The 27,727-nt window shown below is 33.8% G+C and overlaps 4 protein-coding genes across 8 annotated transcripts; 2 read left to right on the top strand and 2 right to left on the bottom strand.

Annotated features, from left to right (window-relative positions):
* Positions 1-3,307: 3,307 nt before the first annotated feature.
* LOC120636397 (transcription factor Dp-1) lies at positions 3,308-12,011 on the top strand. 4 transcript variants are annotated; one of them, XM_039907880.1, is made up of 12 exons: positions 3,308-3,384; positions 3,648-3,755; positions 3,990-4,103; positions 6,414-6,462; positions 6,836-6,918; positions 8,312-8,493; positions 8,583-8,751; positions 9,167-9,379; positions 10,703-10,851; positions 11,233-11,315; positions 11,494-11,577; positions 11,772-12,011. In XM_039907880.1, the coding sequence occupies exons 2-12, from the start codon at positions 3,744-3,746 to the stop codon at positions 11,930-11,932; spliced, it is 1,299 nt and encodes a 432-aa protein (XP_039763814.1). In that variant the 5' UTR covers positions 3,308-3,384; positions 3,648-3,743; the 3' UTR covers positions 11,933-12,011. The 4 variants fall into 4 exon arrangements, with proteins under 4 accessions (XP_039763814.1, XP_039763796.1, XP_039763821.1 ...); XM_039907862.1 differs by having other exon boundaries at positions 3,985-4,103; XM_039907887.1 differs by lacking the exon at positions 3,648-3,755 and having other exon boundaries at positions 3,985-4,103.
* Positions 12,012-12,512: 501 nt separating this feature from the next.
* LOC120636428 (COP9 signalosome complex subunit 9) lies at positions 12,513-16,422 on the bottom strand. The gene is made up of 3 exons (XM_039907908.1): positions 16,252-16,422; positions 15,603-15,675; positions 12,513-12,733 (listed from the first exon to the last, which is right to left on the bottom strand). The coding sequence occupies exons 1-3, from the start codon at positions 16,318-16,320 to the stop codon at positions 12,696-12,698; spliced, it is 180 nt and encodes a 59-aa protein (XP_039763842.1). The 5' UTR covers positions 16,321-16,422; the 3' UTR covers positions 12,513-12,695.
* A 1,033-nt stretch (positions 16,423-17,455) lies between these two features.
* On the bottom strand, positions 17,456-18,985 carry LOC120636420 (peptidyl-prolyl cis-trans isomerase-like 1). Its single transcript, XM_039907897.1, has 2 exons — positions 18,488-18,985; positions 17,456-17,940 (listed from the first exon to the last, which is right to left on the bottom strand). The coding sequence occupies exons 1-2, from the start codon at positions 18,556-18,558 to the stop codon at positions 17,496-17,498; spliced, it is 516 nt and encodes a 171-aa protein (XP_039763831.1). The 5' UTR covers positions 18,559-18,985; the 3' UTR covers positions 17,456-17,495.
* A 3,078-nt stretch (positions 18,986-22,063) lies between these two features.
* LOC120637094 (tRNA-dihydrouridine(20) synthase [NAD(P)+]-like) lies at positions 22,064-27,045 on the top strand. Of its 2 annotated transcripts, XM_039908732.1 has the most exons (7): positions 22,064-22,495; positions 22,650-22,788; positions 23,313-23,645; positions 24,386-24,673; positions 26,253-26,412; positions 26,484-26,789; positions 26,887-27,045. In XM_039908732.1, exons 1-6 carry the CDS (start codon positions 22,342-22,344, stop codon positions 26,760-26,762), a joined length of 1,353 nt encoding a protein of 450 aa, XP_039764666.1. In that variant the 5' UTR covers positions 22,064-22,341; the 3' UTR covers positions 26,763-26,789; positions 26,887-27,045. The 2 variants fall into 2 exon arrangements, with proteins under 2 accessions (XP_039764666.1, XP_039764665.1); XM_039908731.1 differs by having other exon boundaries at positions 26,484-27,045.
* The last annotated feature ends 682 nt before the right edge of the window (positions 27,046-27,727 follow it).

The following is a 27,727-nucleotide window of genomic DNA, read 5'->3' as shown; positions in this document are numbered from 1 at the left end:
GTAGGGTGCCTAAAAGAAAGTTAATACATTCAGGCGGAGCTACAAATTATTAGGATAATTTTATTTTTTAACTATGCAGGTAATAATTTTAAAGTGGTTGTCTATTTCTTAAGATTGGCTTTTTCTAACTTTATTTGCTTATAACCCAGTCAACGGTTCTCTGGAAATTCGATGCACATTTGGTACTCTGAAAGGTATTGGAAAAATCTGCTAGAGATTGCCCATGGCTTCTAAAACTATATACTGAGTAGGTCAGGTCTTAAAATAATATCAGCGCATAGATCATTGACGATGAGAAAATCCACGTTTTTAAATGAATTCTCCCCTAACGTCACGTTTTAATGAATAACGCCAGAAACCTGTAAGATCAAAGAAAGAGAAGCCATTAAATCATTTATTGACAGATTAGTTTCTTCAAATGGGCCAGGTTGGCAAAGTGTTTGTATATGAAACTAACGCTGCTGCCCGTATCAATCAATGAGTCTGCTCTAAACCGATGATATACGCAGAAACCATCGTTTTTTTAACGCGGTTGGTGCAGCAGCCATGATGCAAGCGATATAATGTGTACAATTTTCAGCTAAGCTAGCAGAAGATGTTCGAGGTAAGCTACGACAAACGGATGCGTAATGTCACTTTAAGCTGTTTCCTCTCAAGGTAGAACAGTTTTGTTGTGTGACGGGTCTCTGTTTTTGGAGCTGTAGCTGCAATCGTTGTAGTAAACTGGTTGTTATGAGATCCAAAATAAAACTGTGCTTGCCTAATTGCATTGTCAACTGGTGGGTTACAGTTATAATATTAATAATGTAATAATAATAATAATAATGTTTAGAGCCTGTCCAGATGAGGCGTTTTACGCGCGAGTGAACTCGCGCGTTTCAATTTATATTGCGTCCAGATATCACGTGTTACGCGCGTTCCTACGCTGGGAGGCATTCAGTTATAAACATGGACTCGGACACAGCGGTTGTGTTGTGGCTTGCATACATCGACGGCAAGCATATCCGTATTATAAAACCCAACGATTCTGGGTCTCTTTTTTATAACTATAAAAATTATTTTTCGACTGTTTTACTGGCTGTATGCGATGCAAATTATTGTTTTATTTCAGTAGACATCGGCGCATATGGAAAAAGTAACGACTCCTCAATTTTTAAAGACTCAGTTTTGTATAAAAAACTTGTCGAGAAAACTTTAGATATTCCAGATCCAAAGCCAATATCGCAAACAGATTCAACTCCCTTACCCCATGTGATAGTAGGAGATGAAGCGTTCAGTCTGTCTGAAAACATTATGCGCCCTTATTGCGGTAAATCTCTAACAATCAAGAAAAAAATATTCAACTACCGCTTATCCAGAGCCCGGCGTTACATTGAATGTTGCTTTGGTATCTTGGTAAATAAATGGAGAGTTTTTCATAGACCGTTGAATGTAGACTTAGAGTTTGCAGAAAACATAATTAAAGCTTGTTGTGTTCTTCATAATTACGTCAGGTTAAGGGATGGTTATAGGTATGACCACACTCTGTACGAAACATCTTTGAATAGTTTGAACACTGAGGTAGTAAGGCCTAATGCAAGATCGCGAAATACAAGAGACAAATTCGCGGATTATTTTGTTAACGAAGGCAAACTCCCTTGGCAAGATAAAATGCTATAGTAAAATTAATGTTATCTAAGAAATAATATTATTAAATAAACTATCGTTTACTTACCTAAAGCTTTTTTCTTTTCTTGGGAATCGCCAGGTTCACAAAAAATTTCGACTATTTCTTCCCAGTTCCTACGTTTTATTACTCTATTGGAATAGTCTGAAGATTCCATATCCCATATGGCTACTCTTTTTTCAATTTCGTCTATAAAAAGTTCAGTATCGAAGTTATCCATTTTTAGTACGTCCACTCGCTACAGATTCGCGCGTAGTACTGGACGCAGTAACGGCGTTCGAGTACCTCGACTCGCGCGTTCTACGCGCGTAGAACGCGCGAGTCGAGAGTCTCGCTCGTTACCGGCGTTTTACGCGCGAGTGAGGAAACGCGCGTCATCATCTGGACGGAATATATGTAGCTGTAGTATCTCGGGAACGCGCGAGTGTCTACGCGCGCGTCGACTCGCGCGTAAAACGCCTCATCTGGACAGGCTCTTAATTCAGATAAAAATCCATAGCTACAACAATAACAATTATCTTATTTACGAAATTTAAAATAAAATTGGCCAAACCTATAAATAATAAATAATTAGGAATCTTCTAAGGTTACTTACTCGTACCTTAGAAGATGTCTTCTAAGGTAAGTAACCTCAGAAGAAATCTCCTTCTTCCTTCTTGAGCACTTGGTGTGTGACAACCCAGTGACAAAGGGGTTTTTTAATATTTTCAAAATATTGTTGGAGCTTCCACGTATTCTGCTCATCATTGATGATTGATGATGATCTTTTTCTCATGATTGCGTAGTAAGTCATCAACGTGATTCTCCGCAAACATTTTTGATGCACTGCAGAAGCGCGGCAGCCCCAATAATACTCTGAAGCCATTATTGTATTGTAGAAATATCATTACTAATGATAAAGCCTTATTTTAAACCTCGTCAAGCGAGAGTGTGAAGTGTTTTGTAGAAGACGTTCGCGAATTTTCGGCGATACGATTCCAGCGATAAAGGCACCCCTTATGCTATCTTATATGTTTGTTTCGGTGTCAATAGATTTAAAATCGAATCCTGTGGTCGATGGTTTCCTCTGGATGTTGGCGCCTTATAGCAAGAAGAAGACGTGATGTGATGATATTCTTAGGCTTAACGTTAAGAGCATCTAGAGCTGTTATCGCAATAGCATATGTCATGCAGTCACTCATCGAGCGGAACACTCGTAAAGAAATATGATTTAGCAACAACTGGTTTTCGTGTCATCTGAAATTGCCTGCGCATTAGGCAGCTGATACAGCTATTGCCGCTATGGTTGAACGTACGTTTGCTCCCTCACAGCACTCTTGGAACTTATAGTGGAATCTCCATCAAAGGTATCCGAAGTGAATTAAATTGAAATGAATACCGCAAAACATACCTCTTGACTTTAATTCACAACAAAACCATAAAAGAGAATGACATTGATTACAATATTTAAGATTCGAATTACAATAAACTACTATGAAGTTATATCGAAAGAATCGAACATAATATTACAAAGGAGTATCTATCTCACACCGAAACTTCTAAATTTCTAGTGTTAGTATTCTTATGATTAGAAGCTAGAGTCTAAAGCTATAAAGATATATAGAAAAAAAAAGTTATGTCACTATTTGTTTCGCGCCTTTTCCGGAAATAAATCCGGCGCCTGGCGCGGTGGGGGTTCGTTTTTGAGGTACACGTGAACAGCGTCATCCAATCAGCTGGTAAATTGTGAGGCCGGTGCTAGATTGTCAATGATTTCTTTGCTTGCTTGTTCCGTTCTGTAGCCTTTTTTAAACATTGGGTTGACTTAGTGAAATGGTGAATTACATTATCGACAGGGAAATAGTATAAAAACCTATTAATATTAAATACCGTTGACAATCAAGATTTCTGACCTTCAATAATTCTATCCTAAATAATGTCGCCATTTTGACCATGCTAGTTACTATTGAGAGAGTTTATCTAAATTTATTCGTTTCTTTAGAATATTAAATCCCGGTGAGATATGTAAATGGATGCTCTATTTCAAGGAGGACTACGACAATGTCCCAGAATACTAGTATAGTTAATTTCCTTATCCATGACGCCAATGGTTAGTAAGTAGCGACGCTAGATTTCGTCGATTTGTTTTTATTTTTTGTTATATCTTTTTGGTTATGTGAAGCGCTTGGAAAGATTATAAAAATATCTATCAAATTAGAGAAATTTCTGGTTCTTTTTCAAATTAGTTAGATTTTTTTGTTGTAGACCTTATTGGTTGATATCTACCTAGATCGAGTAAGGAAATTTCGAAGATATCAGCTACAAATTATTTGTTTTAGGACAGCCTCAGATGGTTAAAGTAGTACAAAACACAAATACTGAACCCATTGCACAAGTTAAATATAAATCGAATCCTGTGAAAGTTTATAAACTATCCTCGTGCGACGGTGATACTCAGGTATGTTGATAGATCCATATCTAAAATAGAACTAAAATACAAAAAAGTCTTGTTAATAATTTCTTAACATGTTTACAACTAAACAGTAATATGTTCCACAGGTGACATTATATGTAGGATGCAACTTTCTCTTCAATATTTACGATCTGTAAATATTGAGTGTGAGGATTTGAATAACAAATGTTACTGTTATTTGATGTATGTCTGAAGTGTGTGAAATGTGGATAATTCAGGCAGAGACCTTTGGAGCCTACTTTGACTTAGTTTGGTCGAAATTTAGTGCTATAACAATATAGATCAACCGTTTATTAGTTCTGTAGTAGTAAGAGTTTATAAATCTCAACTTAGCCTGTTGGTTGAAGTCTGAAAATGGTGCCAACCCTGTTAAAGATACATTTTTCAACTAAACCTTATAAGACTATTTTGAAAATAGTGCTATCCTATAATGTGCTAAATTCAATTATAATATGCTGATTGACCTTAAGATTTTTAAAGATTTATCCTTAATTACTGAAAAGATTTAGACATAAGCTTGTCTTGCAGCTTCACATACTTCCACCATGATGCTAACAATAAGGTTAATTCAATCATCTTTTTGATATTGGTTTTAATGCTGTTGTCCACAAATCACTAAACTTACTTGAACTATCTATGACTAGCGTTTTCCTTTTCTACTGGGAACATTGTCAAAATTACCCTTAAACCTGTCTATTTAGATTTGTGTACAAAAGAAGTGGCACCATTCTAAGACTTTCACCGGCAGGGGTTGAGATCTAGCTTTACTTCATAAGAAATTAGTGACATACTTGAACTTCAACACTAACTTTGACACAGTCAAAGTAAGCTCTTAGTGTTAAGTATAAGTTACCTTCACATATGTTGTCTATTTCCCATTCATAAATCATAATATTATATCCTGTTTGCCTAAGGTGATTATTCTTTTATAAATTGAAGAAGACTTCTTCTTTGCTGCACTGCTAATCTAACCTTGTGATTAAGATGACCTGCATTAAAACACATTTAGAAGTTTTGATCTTAATCTTCACCCACACTGAATACTGCTAATACTACCTACTTTCAATGCCACAATAATAAATTGCATAGTTAACATTAGAATCTTAAGTTTGAACAGGATTTCAGGATACAATTTGAGATTGAATACAATCATTGTTACAAACATTATTATGATGTTAATTCATTGAACAATATGAATGCACAAGATAGTTATGGATGTAACATCTTTCAATAATCTGATTGGAGTTTGGTAATAATTGTGTGAGGCAACTCATAAGAGGATAATTTCTCTCTCGAAATTTCTCTTAATCATAAGAGGATAAGATGCAGTATTGGTTAATCTTGACAACCACCTATTTCAGCATAGAAAATAACATATAAATTATGCTTGTTCAGATATAGTACAATCTAATCTAAGAATCCATTGTGCATTGTTTATTATTTTATCGCCCACAGTAATATAGAGTGTGAACTCCTATGGGGCTGCTTATTAGTGCTGCTGCAAGGTTATAAAACATCATTGAGCATTTACAAACATCTTTTTATTTAGATTTATTTCATGTTTTCATTTGTTAAAATTTGTGACAAAATGTTAACTAACAACTGTGCACTAACATTTATCAACTGAAGTGTAGCAGCACCATACTGACAACTTTAATCTAAACACTAGTTTTATAACTAGGCTTATAAATTTGATACCAAAAATATTATGGCACCAAAATGTTCACAAAAATAATTTAGTTGAGATTAAAATATAGGTAAACATAAGAAAACGCATTAAGCACCAAAATTAATATGAGTTTCCCAAAAAAGAAAGTAATCATTGTTACTTATTTAGTTAGGTGCATTCAATCGCATTATTGAAATATTACAATTTACTACTAGACTGTGCCCATGTTTTCATAACCTTTCACAAAACAAAAAACTTTAAGGGCCATATTGTAAAATTGACATAATGATGGAATAGTAATGCAGTGTTAAAACACACTAACTACACTTTCACTACTTATGCAACCTTTATTAATTAGGCCTTAAAATAATAAAAAATAGTTAACATATCAACCTTTTAGGATACTTATATAAATTTGATCAATTTAGTTATACTACAAGAAAATCTAAGTGTCTAAGAGGGCATTTTGGCAGCCAGCCCTCACTTCTGATATGTGCATATTTTGCTTAGTTTCTTAGGTCTCCTCATTCCGAAAAGTAAAGGTTGAACAGTAAAGATGATTTAGTTCTTTTATTTACTGCTGTTAACCTATTATGATAGATAAAATGATTTGGTTTTTATTGCAGGTTCCTGTGTATCGCCCCATTAAATTAACTGGAATTAAATGTGCTTCAAGTAAGTTTCTGTTAAATTAATCTTAATTCACTGTTATATTAAACATTTGTGAAGAAAATAAAGATTTTATATATAATCATATAAATGAGATCTTTTTTTGATATCCGCGTGCACAAGTTAGTTTTAATAGAGGCATCTTAAGAAATTATTCTTTTGGCACAAAGTCAATAAAATGCCAGTACATGCAAGCAAAGATTATTTGTAAAAATTATTATTGTAATACAAATTAAAGAAGATAAAAAGCTTTTAAAAAAAAATGATTAGGTACCTGCTTAACCTAAAAACTCATTCTGTGTAATAGATTTTTTTTATTTTGAATAGGTCAAAATAGATAAAAAATCTAAAGTAATAGTTTTAACATTTTTAATTTCAGAATTAGTTCAAGTACCTGTAGATACTTTGGCTCGGCTGCAGAAAGCAACACCTAAAGTAGAGCAAGAGTCTCATGATTACATTGTAAGTATAACATTTAATTATAATTATGTCTGCAGGATAAATATTTTTATTGTGTGTGGGTTCGATTCCCACAACTGGCAAAAGTTTGTGTGATGTTATAGGTATTTATTTATATTATTCATAAAAATATTGTTCACTCATCTTAGTACCCATAACACAAGCTACGCTTACTTTGGGGTTAGATGACGATGGGTTTATTGTCATATATTTATTATTCTTATTATTTAATACTCTTGATTGAAAAGTATAGTGTTAAACTGTTCCTCGTGTTTAACTATTTTTATTTGATTGCAAATAAAATGCTACTGTCCATTGAGGAGTTCTGCCCTCCACCTTAGACAATCTTCAGCAGATCCTCATAAAATATAATGGGATTCTCATGAGCTGCAATATATAAACCAATAGATGTCCATTGCAGCATATACTTCAAAAGTCTGCAGTCTTCTGTCCATTTGTTGAAACTTAAAAGTTTTCAGTGAATCCAAGGCTTTCTTATATTCCATAAGTGAAAATGGCCTGTTTTTTATTTTTTTCTTTATTCCACTACAAGTTAGCCCTTAAATGCAATCACACCTGATGGTAAGTGATGATGCAGTCTAAGATGGTAATGGGCTAACCTATTACGGAGTTTGGCAGTTATATTAAACCAAAACTCCTAATCGGCAACCTCCTGTGTCAACGCGATATCGTACCGGAAAGCTAAATCGCTTGGCGGCACGTAAGATGACAGTTGGGTGGTAGCTAGCCACGACTGAAGCCTCCCATTATCATACTCCCCGATTGAAACAGATACCCCCAATTTAAAACCACAGCGCTCACCGTTTCGCCAGCGTGGTCTTCAAAGCTGTTATTTTCTTTGAATCTTTATGACCTAACGCTGAATTAGACGCATGTCGTTGATAATGCTAAAGATCTTTCCTAATCTGGCTTGTTCATAATGAGTCTCGCACAACCTTGTTGGCAGGCTTGCCTCAGTAACATGAGTACAATTCCTCAGTACGGAACTTATGTCAATTATCTTTTACATAAATTTCAAAAGTATACTAAATTGACAGGCGTAAACGGTAAATGTAATGTTATCATTTTTACAAAGTTTCCCGTGGAAAAGAACAGCAATATTTTTAGACTTATCGATTTAGTTTGGACATATATTTACTACATTATTTTCACCATTGTTCTGAAGAACAGAACAATCAACAACCACACTCTACTCATGTCTTTGGCGTTTAGCTGACTTGAGTGACGGAATAATAATTGAACAATCGCCAAATTTTTCTCGAAATCGGTGTACCCATTGCCGAAACTACTACGCGACTCGCATTTGTCATCGAAGTATTTCCGAAGAAACTTTATTTTTATACAATATATTTTTAAAAACGGTTTGAATTTTTAGGAAAATAATCAAAATCAATTGACAGAAGCAAATATTATACATCCTGTACCAGAATTAGTGCCATTTGTAACAAAGCAAGAGCCAGTTGAAAACAGTGAAAACATAGAAAAACCAAATCTAACAGCAATGTCTCACACATCAAGAAGAAGGCACGATTCTGACAATGATCCCCCAGCAGAATAGTGAGTATTAACAATTAAATGTCGCGTCTACATATCTGATACCTATATTAAAATAAACACATACATCGATACAACTTTTATAATTACAGCACTACTAAACGACGTAAGCACGCAGATAAAGTTGGTAAAGGTTTAAGACATTTTTCAATGAAAGTATGCGAAAAAGTAAGGAATAAAGGGTTCACATCCTACAACGAAGTGGCAGATGAATTAGTACTAGAATTTGCAGCTGGAATGCATGGTTCTGCTGATAGCCAAGTATGTAATATTTTGATAAGTTTTAAAGTTATAGATTTACTAATTACCAACATTGTGGTACTTGTACAACAACTTGGAAAGTACGCTTAATTGTTATAGTTGAAAATAAAACGAGACTTTGATTTTAGTTTTAATCGGTTTTCTATTTTTTTTAAAAAGATTGCCTATCAGGATGTAAATAGACTGGAAAAAAGTAGAAGGAAAAGCTTCATGTTAAGAAGTCCCTTGTATTTCACCAAGTCTACTAATATTTTTTTTAATTGGTGAGACATGCTTGTGGAGTTTGCGTCCTCATTCATATGACAAGCTACTTAGATATTGGATTCTCTTTAAGATTGTATATTGTTAATACTTTTATCATACTAAAAAAGCTGTTCAATATTTTAATGTATCTCAGAGTTTCTTAACCTTACAGCAATATGATCAAAAGAATATACGGAGGAGAGTTTATGACGCATTAAATGTGTTAATGGCTATGAATATTATATCAAAAGAAAAAAAAGAAATCCGATGGCTTGGCCTGCCAACAAATTCAATGCAAGAGTGCACTGCATTAGAGAAGGAAAAACAATCAAAGTTGGATCAAATACAAACGAAAACACAACAGTTACAAGAACTTATATTACAGGTATAAATAACATAATTATCCTTGAAATTCATCTTGCATACAATATGTAAGTAGCTGTTGCTGAGAAATATTGATGTTATGAGCTTTTATTTTATGCAGAGCTAAATTATATTCCTCTGGTTAATAAATTAGTCTTTCATGATATACATATTAGACTAGTATTTCCTCAGATTAGTATGTTGAAACATTCCAATATACTCTACCAATTTACAATATTATTATCAGTGGCCAACTAGCTGCATCTTCGCCCGTGCGGCATGTTGCCTCATCCATTGTTGCATTCTCCGACGATCGTCAACAGAACTCTTTGGGTTCCTATATTTTTTACAATCTTTATAATGGTGATAAAAATATGAGCGCTGATGGGAACTGGGTTTTCATAAAGAAGGCTTTGAAAAAAATGTTGACCAAAAGAACCGACTTTGTTAACAACTAAAAAGCGAGAAATACATATTTTTAAGTTGATGCCAATTAACATATTACTAAGTATAGAAGTAGAGGTACAGAAAGTGTATGTTTTCTGTTTTATAGTACCTAACAAGAAATGTTCCTAGTAATTTTCTACATTTAACTTGGCACCAACTTTCCCACGCTTTTTAGTGGGTAGTTATGCAATTATCTAAGTTATAAAAGTCAATTGCTTATTACTCTATACAAGATGTTGGTTTTCCCGAGGCTGGGGGATGATTGAAGAGTTCGCCCAGCGCTTCACCATGAGCTCCTTTTTATTGTGACGAGTATAGATAGCTTATTAACACAATCGTAGCGCAACCCGTGTAATACTAAGTAGATGCAGTCTAAGAGGGTAATGGGCTAACCTGTTGTATGAAACCATACCCCTATCGGTTTCCGTAGCGGAACGCTGAATCGCTTAGCGACACGTCTTCATCGGTTGGTTGGTAACTAGCCACGGCTTGAGACCCTCCCATCAGATCAGACCAGAGAAAATTGAGAAATTATAAATTCCTAAATCCCCCCTGCCAGGAATCGATCCCGGAACATCGCACTTAAAAATAGAAATTTGGCTTTTGCCAAACTTCAGTTTATTATAACCGCCTTCATACATAATGTTATCATATGTTCGAAACTCTGTGTTTATAAAATAGATTAAATTAAATAGAATTTGGCATCAGATAGGTGGCATCTTGGGAATTGGATCTTGGAAAGCACAGTACTCCTAAAAGGGTTGTATGTTGTGTTGATGATAATATAATAGTTGGATTCCTCTATTCTGTGCTATCGAATATTGTCAATAAAATAATATTACTATAAGTATTATTTGTTTTACTTTTTTTACTAACTGTTATTTGATTTACTTTTCAGCACATCTCATTTAAGAGTTTAATAGAAAGGAATAAAGATGCGGAAAATAAAGGCATAAAACCTTCACCATCATCAGCAATACATTTACCATTTATAGTTGTAAATACGAGCGACAAAGCATTGATTGACTGTAGTATCTCTAACGATAAGTGAGTATCAATTTAATTTTGTACTTTAATGGCGCCAATTGCTCTTGTTTAAATCTCTAATGTGAACTAAATTGATTGGTATAAAATTAATGCTATCGTTTGCATGCTTTGCAAAACGATTAAAACTATTTTAACTGGTAGCCATTTGTGTATAATTGGAGAATACAACAAGGATATTTAAATATTCTATTTTTTCTTTGGGCAACATTGTCATTGTTCTTATGTTGCTGGAATGGTAAAGAAATAAAAAAAAAGATTACTTGAAAGTTAATAACTTAAATGGACCAATCAAACCAAATAAGATAAGGGCTATGGAAGTTAGTCAAATGTAATTCATAATATAATAATTTTACTATAGTTAAACTTTCTCAATGTTTTCAGGACAGAATATATGTTTAATTTTAATAAACGGTTTCAAATACATGATGACATAGATATATTGAAAAGAATGGGTCTCCTGTTTGGTAAGTATAAATTATGATGTAATGAGGATTATACTTATTTACTTTAAATTTTAAATTATTTTAATCATATGGACATCTATCAGAATTTATATGTGCTAAATTTTTAACTATTATTATGGAAATTTTCCTTATGATGTGTAGTTTACTTTATAAATAATGACAAATTTAAAATTTACAGGTTTGGATAAGGGAGAATGTACAGAAGAGGATATTGACAAAGTTAAAAGTATGGTACCAAAGTCCTTGGAAAGTTACGTTGAGCGTAAGTTATATTTTTCATTGGTGCACGGTTTTTTGTCCTGCAATTATTAAAACGTTAACTATCGGCGGTGGGCTCGCTTGATACACATAGTCTGTGTTATGAGTAGATGCAAACACATCTAGCCAGTAAGAAATTTGAAATGCATTATAATCATAAACCAATATGAAATATGTTTAAGAAGGATTTATTTACAGAAATGGGCAGAGGTGTCAGTAATAGTATTTCTAATATTTTGGAAGAGGAAGATTTAGATGATGTTGATGAGGAAGAAACACTGGAGGGTGAGGCTGAAACAGAGGATCAGGAAGTAGAAGCCAATGAGTATAGTGAAGACAGCAGTGACGTGGATGTGTAGCAACGAGTTGCCTTGTTATTTTTAGCACTTTGTATTTGTACCATATTATATCAATTAGTAATAAACTTTTAAGTTTATACTAGAAGTTTTTTTTTTTGTGGAATTGATGCAGTTAAGATACATCTTAACAACTTAAAATAATAACTGTTTTTATAAATTCAGTTAAAAGAAAACTACTTACTGAAAAAATAATACAGTTACTTACTGAGATAAAAATTCCATCACCAAGCTCTATCACTGTGCCGAATTTCGTCAAGATTTGTGCAGTGGTTGAATTGAACATAGATAACAAACAAACAGACATAAATAGCCTGTACCAGTCTACTGCTGAAAGCTTCTTCCAACATTGGGGTTTACCCATAATCGCCACGCTTAGCAGACTGGTTGGTGTTCGTTTGGGTTGGGGTATTAAAATATTTTGCTGCAAATGGAATGAATTGCGCACTTATAATACTATACACCAAGCTTACTATACACCAGTATTGAACGGCCGCTCTCAGTATAACTGAAGATTGATTGGATCCAAAATAAGGTTTAGGCTTGAATTTAGTTAAAACCCAATTAAGAAATAACATCATAATCAAACAAATATAAAGTTCTTATGTTAGACATAGAATAAATCTAAAACATACTCTACACATGAGCATCTAGACATGTAGCGTTTTAATTTTATCGGCCTGCTTAAGAAAAAGCATATCTCTTTTAGGTTATTTAATAGAGTATATTATGTAGTAACTAAAACGAACTATTTCACTAATTGCTGTTACTTTAAGTCGTCATCATCGAAGAGATCTTCAAAATCTGAAAGAAAATAAATCTTTTATTAAAAATATTATATAAAAGCTTAATAATGTAATCTGTAAAATCCTCTTATTGGTCCTCAAATTGGACCATTAGAAAGAAAGAAAATTAAATCTTTAATCTATACTTCTATACTAATATTATAAAGAGGATTTTTTTTGTTTGTTTGTACCCTTCTTCTTTGTACCGAGTTACTGGACTGAATTGAACCATTGTTATACCAGATGAAAGCTATATAACCATAAGTGTTATTGGTGTCAGTAAAATAAGATTTCAGCCAGAAAAAATGTTACCCAGGGTGCTTTATCCGCGTGCGCTGACTAGACTAAATGGTCCGAAATACTACAAAAAACTAATAAGTACTACAAAAATAATTGCCTTTATAGTATAATATCCCAGGTAAGTAATTTATTTATTTTTTATTTATTTATTTAATGTTATCGATATACTCTGATTAGTTATTTGATCATATGTAATCATCTGTATTAGGTTACCATATAATAACTTGGTTAAATCACGGTTGCCTTAATTTTAGGTGTACATTTTAAACGCTGGGATTCGGCCCCCCGAAAATGAAGCCGAAGTCCTAGCCACTGCTATCACGGCTATAACCGCTTCGTAATATACTTTAATATATTTACTGTGTCCATGCGACGGACAATGATGAAGAGAGGAGCTAGGCATGAGGTAAGTAACAGCTGCTTTGTAAAGAAAAGTCGAAAATGCTTCGGTTTGAAGTAAATCTCGCCTTAACATTGCTAAAAACATGCTCTTGCATAAACGGTCTTAAATAATTTTGATTTTAATAATTAATTACCTACGTGTATTTAACGTAATGCATCTCTGTCACTATTGCCCCTCGCGTCTATAATTTTTACCTAAAATCCAAACGATCATGATTGGATCAAGTTTTTAATAAGGTTGCCTTATTTTATTACTGTATTCAGTAAGATCAGAATAAAATAAGCTTTCATTTGATATAAAATATGATCAAATAGCTGATGAGTGTATATCCGTAACATTTAGCTACTCACCTGCTTGCACCTGGTAACCCCACAGTTGGGACCAGGGATATCAAGGCAATCTTTACTTTTTCATCTCTAGAGAACATACCCATGTGTGGTGTATGATTTTTTTAAATAATCTACGAAGTAGATTTTATAAATTTCATTTAAAAAAACTAAATAATACTATCCGTACGCGATTTCAACCAATTCGCGATATGTCAATCCGTTTATTTTCTATCAATTATTTCTTATTACTTCTAAATAACAGATGAGGCTGTTATTTAGAAGTAATAAGAAGAAGAAGAAATTTCTTAAACCGGGTCTAGCTCTATTTGTAGATCTAAAAAAAAGTTCGTGGAGACTAGACTAGAGTCTAAAATCACCCAATGTGATAAATAAAAATAAAAATCATATTGTGATTTTATATCGTTTCTCAATATTGAGAAACGATATAAAATCACAATATGATTTTTATTCTCAATATATTCCTAACAATAAAGAGCCATTTTATTTTCAAGAAAATCTTATGTCCTTAAGCCTTGCCCTTTATCAGTATGTTATTGGGTAGCGCAGTTAGGAGATGGTTGAAAGGCGCTTGCTCAATCGTCCTCAGCTCCGCTTGAGGAGTAATCTCTTGATTTCTAGCAACTTTACTTAACTTATAGCTCTCGTTTTTTTAGAAAATATCGAAAAATTAGATTTGCGTTAACCCGGCCTTATGTTCTAAAAATGGGAAATTTTCTTTTGTTGTTTTTACTTTAATTCAAATGTACAGTCATTTGAATTAAAGTAAAAACAACAAAAGAAAATTAAATGAAAATTCGCTAACGAAAACTGACTAAAAATAAAAAAAACAGCGAAATCTTAATTGCTTAGAAAAATTATAAAGAACAAAGCGACACCTAACAACAATTCCAAATTCCGATAAACGAAGCGAAAAACCGTATAAGTAAAGAGGATAAAATGAAACCAAAACAACAGTACCAAACCAAACAAAGTAATATGGGCGAAGCACAGATATTAGACGGCCGATTGGCGCAGTGGACAGCGACCCTGCTTTCTGAGCCAAGGTCGTGGGTTCGATTCCCACAACTGGACAATGTTTATGTGATGAACATGAATGTTTTTCAGTGTCTGGGTGTGTTTATCTATATATTATAAGTATTTATGTATATTATTCATATAATTATTCATCAGTCATCTTAGTACCCATAACACAAGCTATGCTTACTTTGGGGCTAGATGGCGATGTGTATTGTCGTAGTATATTTATTTATTATTTATTCTAAATTGTAGCGGGTTATAGGGATAGTTTTTAGTAAGAAAAGTGAAATAGGCTACTTTTTATCCTGAAAAACATGTTGCGAGTGTGATAACCAAATTACACGCGGACTAAGTCATGGGCGGAAAGCTAGATTGTTATAAAAGAACATTATTAACAAATTATTGGTGTGCAAAAATTATTTATGCTCTTCCCATGTGAACAATTTGAGAGATTGGGTTTAAAATTAGTATCACTTTGTCTGCGTGGACTTCAGGATTGGGTCTAAAACTTCACCTGTTAACATTTTTGAATCTTACCACGGGAACTAATATAGACTGGTATAGAAAGTACATATCCCTTCCATACCATAGGTGACATGCATACAAAATTTCAAAGCTGTCTGCCAGCGGCTTAGCTCATAAACACTTTTCAATTTTCCCTCGGGAACTATGTTCTTTTCCATGTCAATGTTCCTTCTACATGAATGCCAAATTTCATCCAAATCCGTTCAGCCGTTTTTGCGTGATTGAGTAATAAACATCCTCTTTCAAATTTACAATATTAGTACAATAACTATATTATTAAGCAAGAAAAATACCATTGAAGAACTCTGCATGTACAGCTTTTTCATTGGCAGCCAAGTCCATAAGTAAGTTCGAAGGACCACCAGCCTGAGAGAAAAGATTTAATATGTATTTGATGACCTGCCTAGTGTAGTGTTATGCAATGTGGTCTTATAATTTGGAGTCCTGGGTTGATCCCAGGCAGAGGCAACTTTGAATATTATAATTTCAGAATTTTCTGGTTTGCGGTTCAGTGGAAGTCTTTGGCCGTAGCTAGTAACCACTCTACCAACAAAGCATGCGGACTTATAAGTTCGGTGGGTTGCCGCGTCAAAACCGATTCGGATTGTGGTTTTATTAGAACTCATACCACCAACTGATTACCATGCAACAATCTTAAACTGAACCAGGTGTGATTGCAGTTAGAATTGTAGTGCGAATAAGAAAACATTTAAATTTACTAACTTTTATTTAGTAAAGGAATGGTTTCTATAGTACCTTTAGGGTCCAATAGAAAAAAAAAAACAACTAACCTACCTATGACAAATGAAAGATACCTTAGGCCTGGAATAGCTTATCTAACCTAAACCAGGTTATACTTACTAAATTAAAGAGATACTTAATTATGCGATGAGAAGTCACAATAATAATAAATCTCTGAGATTTCATGTAGCCTTTACTTACTTCCTCTAAATCCATGTATGGTCCAACGCCTTCCGGAAACATTTCATCAGCGGCTACAGTTGGTTTCATTACGAAAGACCAGAAACTTAAACTCAATTCTTAAAATAATGTATTACCAAACGCAATTTACCGAAAAACACAAACTCAGTATCTAGTACCTACCCACCACAAATTATTTATTATGATTATGACAGTCTGTATTTTTTTCATATTTTTTGCTGTACGGTTCTGGATTCTAGCTTTTTTAATTAAAGCGAATAGCGAATTTTACTCTATGGTTTTTAACCCTGAGCATAATTCGATTACCCTTGTCTACTTTATACCAGCTCTCATTCGTTTTGTGACCGCTTTTATTGCATTTTAAACATTCAGCAATATATTTCTTGTCCTTTTTTCGCTGCCTACTATATTATCTATATAGCGCTTCTAGTTCTTTAGTCCTGATCACTTGTACTAGTTAGGTACGTATATATTTTCTTGCGTCAGAGGACAGAGACTCAGATCTGGTAAATCATCTCTACATTCTATGGCGATACGAAAATTTTATAAAGATTGAGGCAAGCTATAGAGCATCATTTTGCTAAGTAGATCTTTATTAATTTCTATGTCCATGTAATTTATCAAAAATGTCCATAAATTTGTTCTCGTGATAATTATCATTCTTCATCTTCCTCTCTCAATTAAGTTGCTTTTCTTGCAGGAACTGTACAGGAATGTAGTTCATGTAGATTTCTTAGTTATCCTCACTAATATAATAAAGAATATAAACTAGGCCAACATGCAATAAATGAAATTTTTAAGTTCTTGTTTAAAAGTTTTAAATTGCAGGTGATTAAAGCTATGAAATAGACTTACTTGCAATAAATGAATTTAAATTTTGAATTGGCAATGTTTACATGGTTGAAAGTATCAAATAGTGGGTGAAGAAGAAAGAAATATATATAATATACATCTACACCTAAGTCATGCTCCGGTTTCAAAGCAAAATGTGTGTAGAGGGTACGTTGCTGAAGATCTGTTTGGTGTGGAGTATAAGGATTGAAGAAATTATAAATTACACCATACAGATTCTCCTGCTTTTCGCAGACTATAGCAAATTACCTTAATTTTCATAATATTTTATGGATTTCCACAAAAGTAAAGCCTGCTTCTATCCAATAGGTCAACTCAGGAATCCACATTCTCAAAATAATAACGAGGAATAGAAATTTAAAAAATATCAATTTTATTGCATATTTGTGTATTTATTTAGGTATATAAGCCCTTTCAATCCTCACATCATCAACAGGACAGTCATTTTTATCACTTTCCACTAAACCTATTCTTTTCACAACCGTCATTCCATTTTGAACTCTTCCGAATATAGTGTGTTTGCCATCCAACCACTGTGTAGGTGCCAAGGTTATGAAAAATTGTGAGCCATTTGTATTAGGGCCTGCATTTGCCATAGAAAGTATACCTGCTCCTGTATGCTTTAAATCTGATGTAATCTCATCATCAAACTGTGGCCCATATATTGATTGGCCACCTTTCCCTGTTCCAGTATGATCACCACCTTGAATCATGAAATCTCTAATGACTCTATGAAATTTTGTATTGTTATAGTAATTTCTTCTAACAAGTTCCATGAAATTTCTGCATGTCATTGGTGTATGTTTCCAATACATTTCAACAACTATGGTGCCCATCCTGAAATATAAAGAATTATAATTAGATGATGTCTGTAACCAGAGATTAACAAAATTTACAACAAAAATGCAAGGAATGCAGGTACCATACAACTTATCAACTTTAATTTGAAATCTGAGCAGAATGGGCAAACAACTCCCTAAAAGAGTAAATAAAAAATACATACATTTTTCTATTTACTACTACTTTGAATTGCCCACTAACCTATTAGATCCTGCTGGTCAATGATATAGGATACAATGTAAATGGCAGGGTCAAAAAGATTCATAATAATAAATTATATACTCTTTGTTCATCATTAGTTTTACAGTGTACTACTTTAATATGTAATGAAAGTAGTTGTTTTACCAGCAGGTTAAAGACACCTAAAATAATTTGTTCCTATAAGTAATGTATAATTACAATTTTCTAAATTTTATACTACCACTGAAAAAGACTGAGTGTTAAGAATCCCATTAAGTGAACTTTCTACAAGTTATTATTAAAACTGGGAATATTTCATACTTTGAAGGATATGGTATTATTAAATATCTTGCACTGCACTTACGTAGTTTCTAATACAGCAGTTGGTGGTTGCCATGATTTATCTGGAATTCCTGCGTTTGCATAGCCAAGCATTATAAACAATGTATTTTATTTATGATATACGAAAATAAAACTTAACTTATGGTTACCGACTGAACGGTATGATCAGGTAAACATGTATTAAATATGAGGTATGACCCGCTAGACGGCTTTTGCAGTTAAGACGGGTAAGTCTAAACAATACTCTGAACCATGATTACAATACTCTGAACTGCGACTACATATAAATCACTTTATAATTTATTAATTAAATGAGTACCTACTCCAAAATACTCAAATAATCTACGAAAGCTGCAGCACCACAGACTAGCACAGAACTTTAAAGACCCTAAAACACAGACCAGTAATTAAAACGTAACCACAGACGCAATAAGAAATGAACACTGAAAACTTCGAATCCGCAATACACAGTAGGTAATTAAATATCCGTGCTCAAAAACGTCCGAACTAAAAGGGTATTGAAAAGTAAAATTCATTAATACCCTATTAATGAATTTGTTCGACTACCCGTACAAAATGGCATACTGCATGGTAAAAATTACTCAAGTATGAAAAAAATATGGTGTATTCTTTTCCAGTAAATAAACGATTGTTTTATCATTTCAACTATTGTTTTACTCAGAAACACACTATTTAATTTAAATTTGCATTATTATAATTATATAATTATTTATTTATAATCAAAAAATAGCATAACTGTCCATTTCGTACGCGTTACGCAAGAGACCAACTATGCGTTCACTATATTTGGATGATATCTATGAGCGATCGAACGATTTGGAACAGTAGTAGCTTATTGTATATAATAAAAAACATTGTTACGATTTTTTTTATTTATATTATATTATATTGTTCTTCTATTTGTATAACATGGTTCAGTTTCCTCTAGAATATTTACGTAACTTACGATGGAAAAACATTGTAGCTCAAGAATATTTCGAAAATAAGTATCAGAAAGAATGCTAGTCTGTGTTTATAATTTGGTAGTAAATTGATAAATGGTATAAAATATGTGTAACATAAAATTATATATCTTGTAATAATAAGATGTGAGCATGAGATTTAAAAGATGGCTTGCTTTGGAAGAAAAGGAGCAAGAAACTTCTTGCACCACTCCTTTTCTATGGAGGGTAGAGGTAAGGAGAGTCATCTTATATGGGAGAAAAGTTGAAAAAGTGTCCAGTGTATGCGCTAAATAACAGTTCAAAAATCCTCCACAATGGCGCTGGTGGATGCACAGGGTATGGTATGAATGTAGCAATCGTAGATGAATTGAAGTATGCCGAGTTAAAAAATTTAATGTCATTATCGACTAAAGTAGTTAATTATTGAGAATTTCAACAACTTACGTTGTACAAAATATTGTGGTAAATATAACCTTACTTCCTTGTATCTCCATACTTCCTTGTTTATTTTTCAAGCCTACATACACTTTGACGACACTTTTTCATATACACAGATGACTCTCCTTACCTCTACCCTCCATATCCTTTTCTAGTCCTCTTACGAAGTGGTAGTAGATAAAAGAATAGAGCATTAGTACAACTTCGTCCAAAGTTTGTATCGGTTTAGAAAAATCAAAATGCATAAAATGCTATTTTGGAGATTTTAGAGATGCTACACTATGCTAATAAAATACGTCACATGGCAGACACAGAAACTGACTGGTTATTTAAGTTACGGCGCCTTTAGAATTCTCTTGACTTTTATAGTTTGTAAAATATACCATGAGTCATGAGTCATTTGGCATAATATGTCATCATAATCACGGTGCCAAGGTGATAGTATGAATAAAAGTACACGAGACAAATGCAATACTTTATTGACCAATCACATAATTTATTATAAGAATAAAAATATTGTGTTTGATTTCACTGAATCATTACCCATAGTTCCAGATCTGTAAGTTGTACCGTCATTACGAATCGTCTCGCTCGTAGGTTTGATGACTTCCAGCCTCCCGAACAAGCCGGTTTCCGTAAGGGCTTTAGTACCATAGACCACATTCATACGCTGCGGCAGGTTATACAGAAGACTGAAGAGTATAACCGGCCACTTTGCTTAGTGTTTGTGGACTATGAAAAAGCCTTTGATTCGGTGGAAACTTGGGCTGTGTTTAGGTCACTGCAGAGATGCCGAATTGACTACCGGTATATCCAAGTGTTGCAGTGTTTGTACAAAAACGCCACTATGTCAGTTCGTATACAGGATCAGACTACGAGACCAATCCAATTGCAGCGAGGCGTGCGACAGGGAGATGTTATCTCCCCGAAACTATTTACCGCTGCGTTGGAGGACGTCTTTAAGCTTCTGGAATGGAACGGACTTGGCATCAACATTAACGGCGAGTACATCACTCAACTTCGGTTTGCCGACGATGTAGTCATAATGGCAGAGACTCTGGGAGACCTAAATACGATGCTCGATGGCCTCAGCAGAGCTTCTCAACAGGTTGGCCTACGAATGAACATGAGCAAGACGAAGATTATGTCTAATGCTCATGTTCCGCTTCAACCAGTAATCGTTGAGAACACTGCACTCGAAATTGTTGACGAATACGTATACCTAGGACACACGATCCAGTTAGGTAGGTCCAATTTCGAGAAGGAGGTGAACCGCCGAATCCAACTCGGATGGGCAGCGTTCGGGAAACTCCGTGCCATCTTTTCGTCAGAAATCCCTCAGTGCCTGAAGACGAAAGTCTTCGAACAGTGCGTGTTGCCAGTGATGACCTATGGCTCTGAAACATGGTCGTTAACTATGGGCCTCATAAGAAGGCTTAGAGTCACTCAGCGGGCGATGGAGAGAGCTATGCTCGGAGTATCTCTACGCGATCGAATCAGAAATGTGGAGATTCGTAGAAGAACCAAAGTTACCGACATAGCTCAACGAGTCGCGAAGCTTAAGTGGCAATGGGCCGGGCACATAGTTCGGAGAAAGGATGGACGTTGGGGTCCCAAGGTGCTGGAATGGCAGCCCCGTACTGGTAAGCGCAGCGTTGGTCGACCCCCAACGAGGTGGACAGACGACATTAAGCGCGTCGCAGGTAGCCGTTGGATCCAAGCGGCTCAGAATCGTGGAACTTGGAACTCCCTACAAAAGACCTATGTCCAGCAGTGGACGTCTATCGGTTGATGTGATGATGATGAAGTTGTACCGTCAGCAGTCACAGGACTCACGGTATATTTTAGATTATTATATTTATTTATAAATTTATGCTGATTTATTGAAGAGTTTCGCCGATTTAGTGAAGGGTTCGGTTTTGAAATAAATTTAAGTAACAGAATTATTTATCTAACTATATTAAAAATTTTTGTAAATATCAAAGTTATATTTTGAATTAATCTATCACAAAAAACTTGCCTACCTACTGTACAGCCGTACTTATCTAATGGATTTAGTTTTTTTAATAATTAGGAAATCATTGCATGTTTATTTTCAGTAGTGTAGCCAAAGTCGTAGATAGGAATGGTTTCATCAAAAAAGAATTACCTAGTTTTTTTTATTATAATGTGACTATAAAGCATTGCCATGCAACTATCGATTCCAAGATCTACGAAAATAAAAATCGATAATCGATTAGGTTTATTTAGACACTACTTCGTCCTTAGCTGTCAGAAATAGAATTTGTCGTACCTACCTATAAATCTGTAAATTTGTTGGTTAATTCTTGGTCTTGAGGTTATGATGTACACTATACACTGATTAAAATTGTGAAATAAGAGTCTACTTTAATATCTTTAAATAAAATTAATTTTTGAGGTAGTAGGTAAAGTGTACTTGAAAATATAGCATTGTTAATACCTAAATAGTGCTATGTTATCTTACGAGAACAAGGTTATCTTAGCACCTATGGTTCGTATTGGTACATTACCCATGCGACTATTAGCTCTTCGTTACGGTGCAGATATTGTGTTTTCTGAAGAATTAATAGACTGGAAATTTCTACGTTCTAAACGCAGGTATAATGGTATGATTTAATTTTACATACCATTTTCACACTAACTTTTTAACACTAAACCTTTTTCATAGCAATTGATATAAGCAAGAACTTATTTCAGTTTCTGAAATGAATCTACGTACCTACAGTAAATTCTGTACTCTAATCCTTATTTTCATTTTAGAAATTCTGAAGACAGTAGACTTTGTGGATCAAACTGATGGAACTATAGTTTTTAGAACTTGCTCAGAAGAAAAAGAAAAGGTAGTCCTGCAGCTGGGTACTTGTAATGCAGAGCGAGCTTTAAAAGTAGCCAAACTCCTGTAAGTGTGTTATCAAGATCAGCCTATTCAATGATTCACTACCAAAGGAGAGAAAGATAGAGCTAAACCCACCAACTAGTACAAATAGGCATAAGTAAAAAGAAAGTAAGATAATGAGCTGATTTCACCATTACCTTTGGAAATATATTTTAAGCTTAGCTGTGGCTTAGTTTAGGGAATAGATGGGAGGACAAACAAGCAAACATATGAGTAAACAGACTTTCACAATTATAAAAATACCTAGGAGAAAAAAATGTTTTCTACACATTTGAATGTTTAAAATTATTGATCTGCTAGTAGAGTGTACTAGCTTGCTTGATTGTGTTACAGCTTTAATGAAGTCTTAGAAATTTATCATTTTGATTAGAGATAATATAATGTCTTTGACCAATTTATGGTCTCTGGGGCAAAAAATTTAATTGTACTGAAAAAGGAGCAAAAGTACATAGACAATTTAAACCTTCACTATTGTTTAATCTGTTAAAATGAACCCATCTACAACAATCAATATTTTAACATTTCAGGGAAAATGATGTTGCTGGAATTGATATCAATATGGGATGTCCTAAAGAATTTTCTATAAAAGGTGGTATGGGTGTAGCTCTTATGAAGGACTCTGATAAAGCTTGCTATATATTGAAAACTTTAGTCAGTAATCTTACAATACCAGTAACTTGTAAAATTAGAATATTTGAAACACCCGAAAAAACTTTAGAAATAGTTAAAAAGTTGGTGAACACAGGAATAAGTGCAATTGCTATCCACGGTAGGACAAAGGATGAAAGACCCCAACATGCTGTACATACTGATATTATACAATATGTGGCAGAAAGCATATCAATCCCAGTCATAGCTAAGTAAGTTAATTACTGTTAAATATATAAGGCTAGTTGTAAACTACTTGGCAGATGGGGTAGATCGTAGATAGATGAATTCTTTATTGCATTATGTTTGTTGCAATGCTTATTTTGCATGTATTTTAAATGGGATACCACATTAGAGCGTAACATTATGACAAAGAAGGTGTGGTTACAAATATGTATATATTTGCTCTGATACAATTCATCACACTAATGAGGCATTACTTTACACATCATCACTGTACTCATGAGGAAAATGAAGTTATGTTTCTCTTCACCTTATGAGAAACATATGTTCTGCACCTTTTTCCTGAGATCAATACTTTTTTTTAGTTTTCATAAAAAAATATGCATTTACAACTATGACATCAGCTGACCATAAGGGTCCATGTGTGATGAGAAAATTATCTCTACCAATTTTTTGTATTTTTTCTCTAGACATAGATGGGACAGATGAACAAGAAAATGGGTAGAAATAATTATTCTGTGGGGCATACTAGCTCCTCATAACATTTAAAGACAAAATAAACATTAGAATAGATGTGTCTAGATTTACCCAAAAAGAAAAGACTTATCTAATGAAATCCAGCACTTACCCTCAAAGAACCATGTAAATTGCCTTCTAGTGTAGAATAACCATTAAACAATATCATATTCAAACTCCTTCATTCCAGTGTGATGGCATGTTAAATTTTTCGTAATTTCTTTGGAGTATATTTAATTCATTTAATTTTCAGCGGAGGTTCTAAAGAAATAGAAAAATATGCTGATATATTTAAGTTCAAAGATATGACTGGGTGTAGCAGTGTAATGCTTGCAAGGGCTGCTGAATGGAACTGTTCAATATTCAGAAAAGATGGCATGCTACCTATTGATACAGTAATAAAGGAATATCTTAAACTTGCAGTTGATTATGATAATTCACCATCAAACTCAAAGTATTGTATCCAAAACATTTTGCGAGAATTACAAGAAACACCAAGAGGACGAAGATTTCTTGAATGTCAAACATTAGAACAGATATGGTATGAAATAGTTGTAAAATAATTTGTTAAAATGAAAACAAATGCAATAATAAAGTCAGGAACAAAGTAGTATATTTATATATTGACTGTTTGGCAAATGAAACATCGTTTTTTATATTAAAAAAACAATTAAAATCGTTAGGTTATGTTTATTGATCATATTATAAAAAAAGTAAGTAAACTTATCGTCTCAAGTATTTAAAACAAAAGACTTTTTCCTTTTCTGTGTAATTTTGATGAACTGTTAAAGAGATAATATCAGAAAGGTATGGAATCGCGACCATGTCGTAATATTTTCTATGATATTATTTCTATTCCGCGGTTTTCTAAATGTTTTACATGTCAATCTATTTAGAAATAATCAATGTTGGCTTATATCGGGTTGGAACTGCTGAAGGACCGCATTACATTTTTTGTACTAAATAATAACATTACATATTGGATTCTATGCAAGCGTTACTTTGCGGAATTCCATGAAATGTTATGAAAATTTATTTGGTTATACTCTGCGAAAAACAGCAGAATCTGTATGGTGTAATTTATATTTCATTCACTCATTTGTAACTATTATAGCCAAATTGGCATGCGATTACAAATTTTCAAAATCGGTTCATTTGATCCAGGATTAGGTACCCCCGATAGTGTCACAAACTATAGGTAAGTAGTAAAAATATAACCCTCCTTTTGAAAGTCAGGAAATAAATCATAGCACTCAGTACTAAACAAGCCACATTAAAATCACATTAATAATTTGAACACGAGTAAAATGTTTAACGCCCAATGAAGCTATGATATTAAAGCTTTAGTTCGTTTTGTTGAACGCGCTAATCTCAAGAACTGCTGAGTAAAACGGGTAGTAAAAAAGCATAAAGCTATAAGTATAACAGCTACGACCAATAGCTAACACGACTACGGTACGAACATCAATGTGCAATTGCAAAAGCTTCAAAAAATATCCTTTTTTGGGACATTCCGATGCGTGCGATTCGTGAACTGTAAAGGTTACGCTTAATTAAACAACGGAAGTACGTAGTTAGTATGACGCAATTGTTCCTCTTTAAAAATTCTAAGAAACCGTCCGCGACAAAGAGTATTTTTAAGGTTGACTCATACGCGGAAGAAGTCACGCAGCTAGTTCTATAAATAAATACCTAAATTTATTAAAAGGAAAACAAAAATGTTTTAGATAAAAACGAAAAAGATGGCGCATGAATGGACTGTACATCAAAATATTCCATCAATAGAAAAATAAATAGAAACGGTGGCACTTTTGAAAAACAAAATATAATTGAAACTTTATTTCATCCTTTTATTTCATTCATAAGAGAAATTTAAGGGGATTTTTTTTTTGAAATATAGAACATGAAATGTAGAATAGATAGAATTATACTTCTAACATATTATGTGAACATAACACAGAAGACCATTAATAACTAACCTACCCAAAGCAAGCATAGCAAACATTATCGTAAAAATTGTAGCTTAGTTACAAGCCAGTATTAGTTCTCATGTATGTATTCACAACTTAATAATAAATGAGGTTCATGCTTATTGACGCATAACGCTTGTGCATTTTTAGTGCTATATGGGATTTGGAGTGGTATTGCCAAGAAAAACAAAGTGAATATCACAAAAAGGGTATTCAAGGAAGGTGGCAAGTATGCCCTGATGAGTTAGAGCCACCAAACAAAAGGTTTAAAGTTGCAGAATTAAATTTAGAGGGGGTAATTAAAATGAAGGTAAATGCAATTCTTGTAATTACTTGCGATTGGTGATAAAAGATTTTACTAAAATGTTGTATTTGTTTTAGGTGTGCTTTATTAGGGCAAGTTTTACTGATACAAATTTACCAAAAAGCCAATTACATGCATGGGCTGGAAAGAATGGTTTTAAACTCCCAACTTATCATACACATCAAGTGGAAAAGTTATTTTGTTCAGTACTCACATTCAATGACCAAAAATACACTTCAACCTTTTGGGAGAAAAATAAAAAATTTGCAGAGCAAGGAGCAGCGTTAGTTGCATTGTTTCATTTAGGAGTGATAAGTGAAGAAAATTTAATTAAATATGGAAGCATAATAAAATGAAAAACCAATATTTTATAGTTTATTTTAGTGAGTAAAAACAAATTATAAGATTAAATATTTTTAGAAGTTTGTCAAAAATTATAACAGGAGCACTTTCACACTGTTGTTGACATTTTCATTGCAGGCTACTGCCATAGCTGGGAATTGTGTGTGGGCCAAACAATATATTATAATGTTCTAAAACTGTTATCAGTCATCAAAAAGTACCGTAAGTTAGCACTCACAAATTGAGACAAGTTTTAATTACTTTTAACTCCCAGTCTTGATCATCTTTATAAGGTGGCCAGTCTGTTAGGGTTTTATAGGATATATTTTTGAGAGTGGGCACAGGAATTAACCTTATCTCCTCCTCACCATTCTACCATGGCACTGCAAGACACCAGGCTTTCATCCCTGTCATTAATATACCAAAAACTTGCACAAAACGATTTGCATCTTCTTTTTTATACCCATGGATTGGGTTTTAAACACCCTTCTGAGTGTTAAAAAAAAGGCTTGCCTAAAAGATTCTAGGCAAGTGTGTCCCATGTTAGGCCACATCTACACTTCCATCAAGTGAGATTGTGGTCAAGCGCTAGTCTATTAAAGTCAAAAAACTATGCTAGTGAAAAAGTTGAATATGTTAGTGCTTCATCATATCAACCCATAACCAGCCCACTACTGAGCACGGCAGGATGATTACGTATCTCGCGATAGGCGTAAATCTTGCAATCACTGCTGTCAAACGTCACTTTTCCATACAATAAATAAACAAAAGTGACATTTCACAGGAGTGATTGCAAGATTTACGCCTGTCGCAAACCTGACGTGAGATACATAATCACCCTGCAGGTCTCCTCCCACAATGAGAAGGGGTTTAGGCTATAGTCCACCACACTGGCCCAATGCTGATTGGTGGACTTCACATACCTTTGAGAACATTATGTAGAACTCTCAGGCATGCAGGTTTCCCCATGATGATTTCC

This window comes from Pararge aegeria, chromosome 3 (assembly GCF_905163445.1).
Source record: "Pararge aegeria chromosome 3, ilParAegt1.1, whole genome shotgun sequence".
Taxonomy (NCBI): Eukaryota; Metazoa; Arthropoda; class Insecta; order Lepidoptera; family Nymphalidae; genus Pararge; species Pararge aegeria.
This window is presented reverse-complemented; position numbering and strand designations above follow the sequence as displayed.

Excerpts from the sequence above, each read along its gene's own strand:
- LOC120636397 (XM_039907862.1), top strand. The coding sequence starts at position 3,707 with ATGTCCCAGAATACTAGTATAGTTAATTTCCTTATCCATGACGCCAAT. Across the intron at positions 4,104-6,413 it reads CGTGCGACGGTGATACTCAG|GTTCCTGTGTATCGCCCCAT; the intron begins GTATGTTGATAG and ends TTTTTATTGCAG. Across the intron at positions 8,494-8,582 it reads AATGATCCCCCAGCAGAATA|CACTACTAAACGACGTAAGC; the intron begins GTGAGTATTAAC and ends TTATAATTACAG.
- LOC120636428 (XM_039907908.1), bottom strand. The coding sequence starts at position 16,320 with ATGAAACCAACTGTAGCCGCTGATGAAATGTTTCCGGAAGGCGTTGGA. Across the intron at positions 15,676-16,251 it reads CATACATGGATTTAGAGGAA|GCTGGTGGTCCTTCGAACTT; the intron begins GTAAGTAAAGGC and ends CTTTTCTCTCAG. Across the intron at positions 12,734-15,602 it reads ACATGCAGAGTTCTTCAATG|ATTTTGAAGATCTCTTCGAT; the intron begins GTATTTTTCTTG and ends ATTTTCTTTCAG.
- LOC120636420 (XM_039907897.1), bottom strand. The coding sequence starts at position 18,558 with ATGCTTGGCTATGCAAACGCAGGAATTCCAGATAAATCATGGCAACCA. Across the intron at positions 17,941-18,487 it reads ACTGCTGTATTAGAAACTAC|GATGGGCACCATAGTTGTTG; the intron begins GTAAGTGCAGTG and ends TTTATATTTCAG.
- LOC120637094 (XM_039908732.1), top strand. The coding sequence starts at position 22,342 with ATGTTATCTTACGAGAACAAGGTTATCTTAGCACCTATGGTTCGTATT. Across the intron at positions 22,496-22,649 it reads TTCTAAACGCAGGTATAATG|AAATTCTGAAGACAGTAGAC; the intron begins GTATGATTTAAT and ends TTTTCATTTTAG. Across the intron at positions 23,646-24,385 it reads TCAATCCCAGTCATAGCTAA|CGGAGGTTCTAAAGAAATAG; the intron begins GTAAGTTAATTA and ends TTTAATTTTCAG.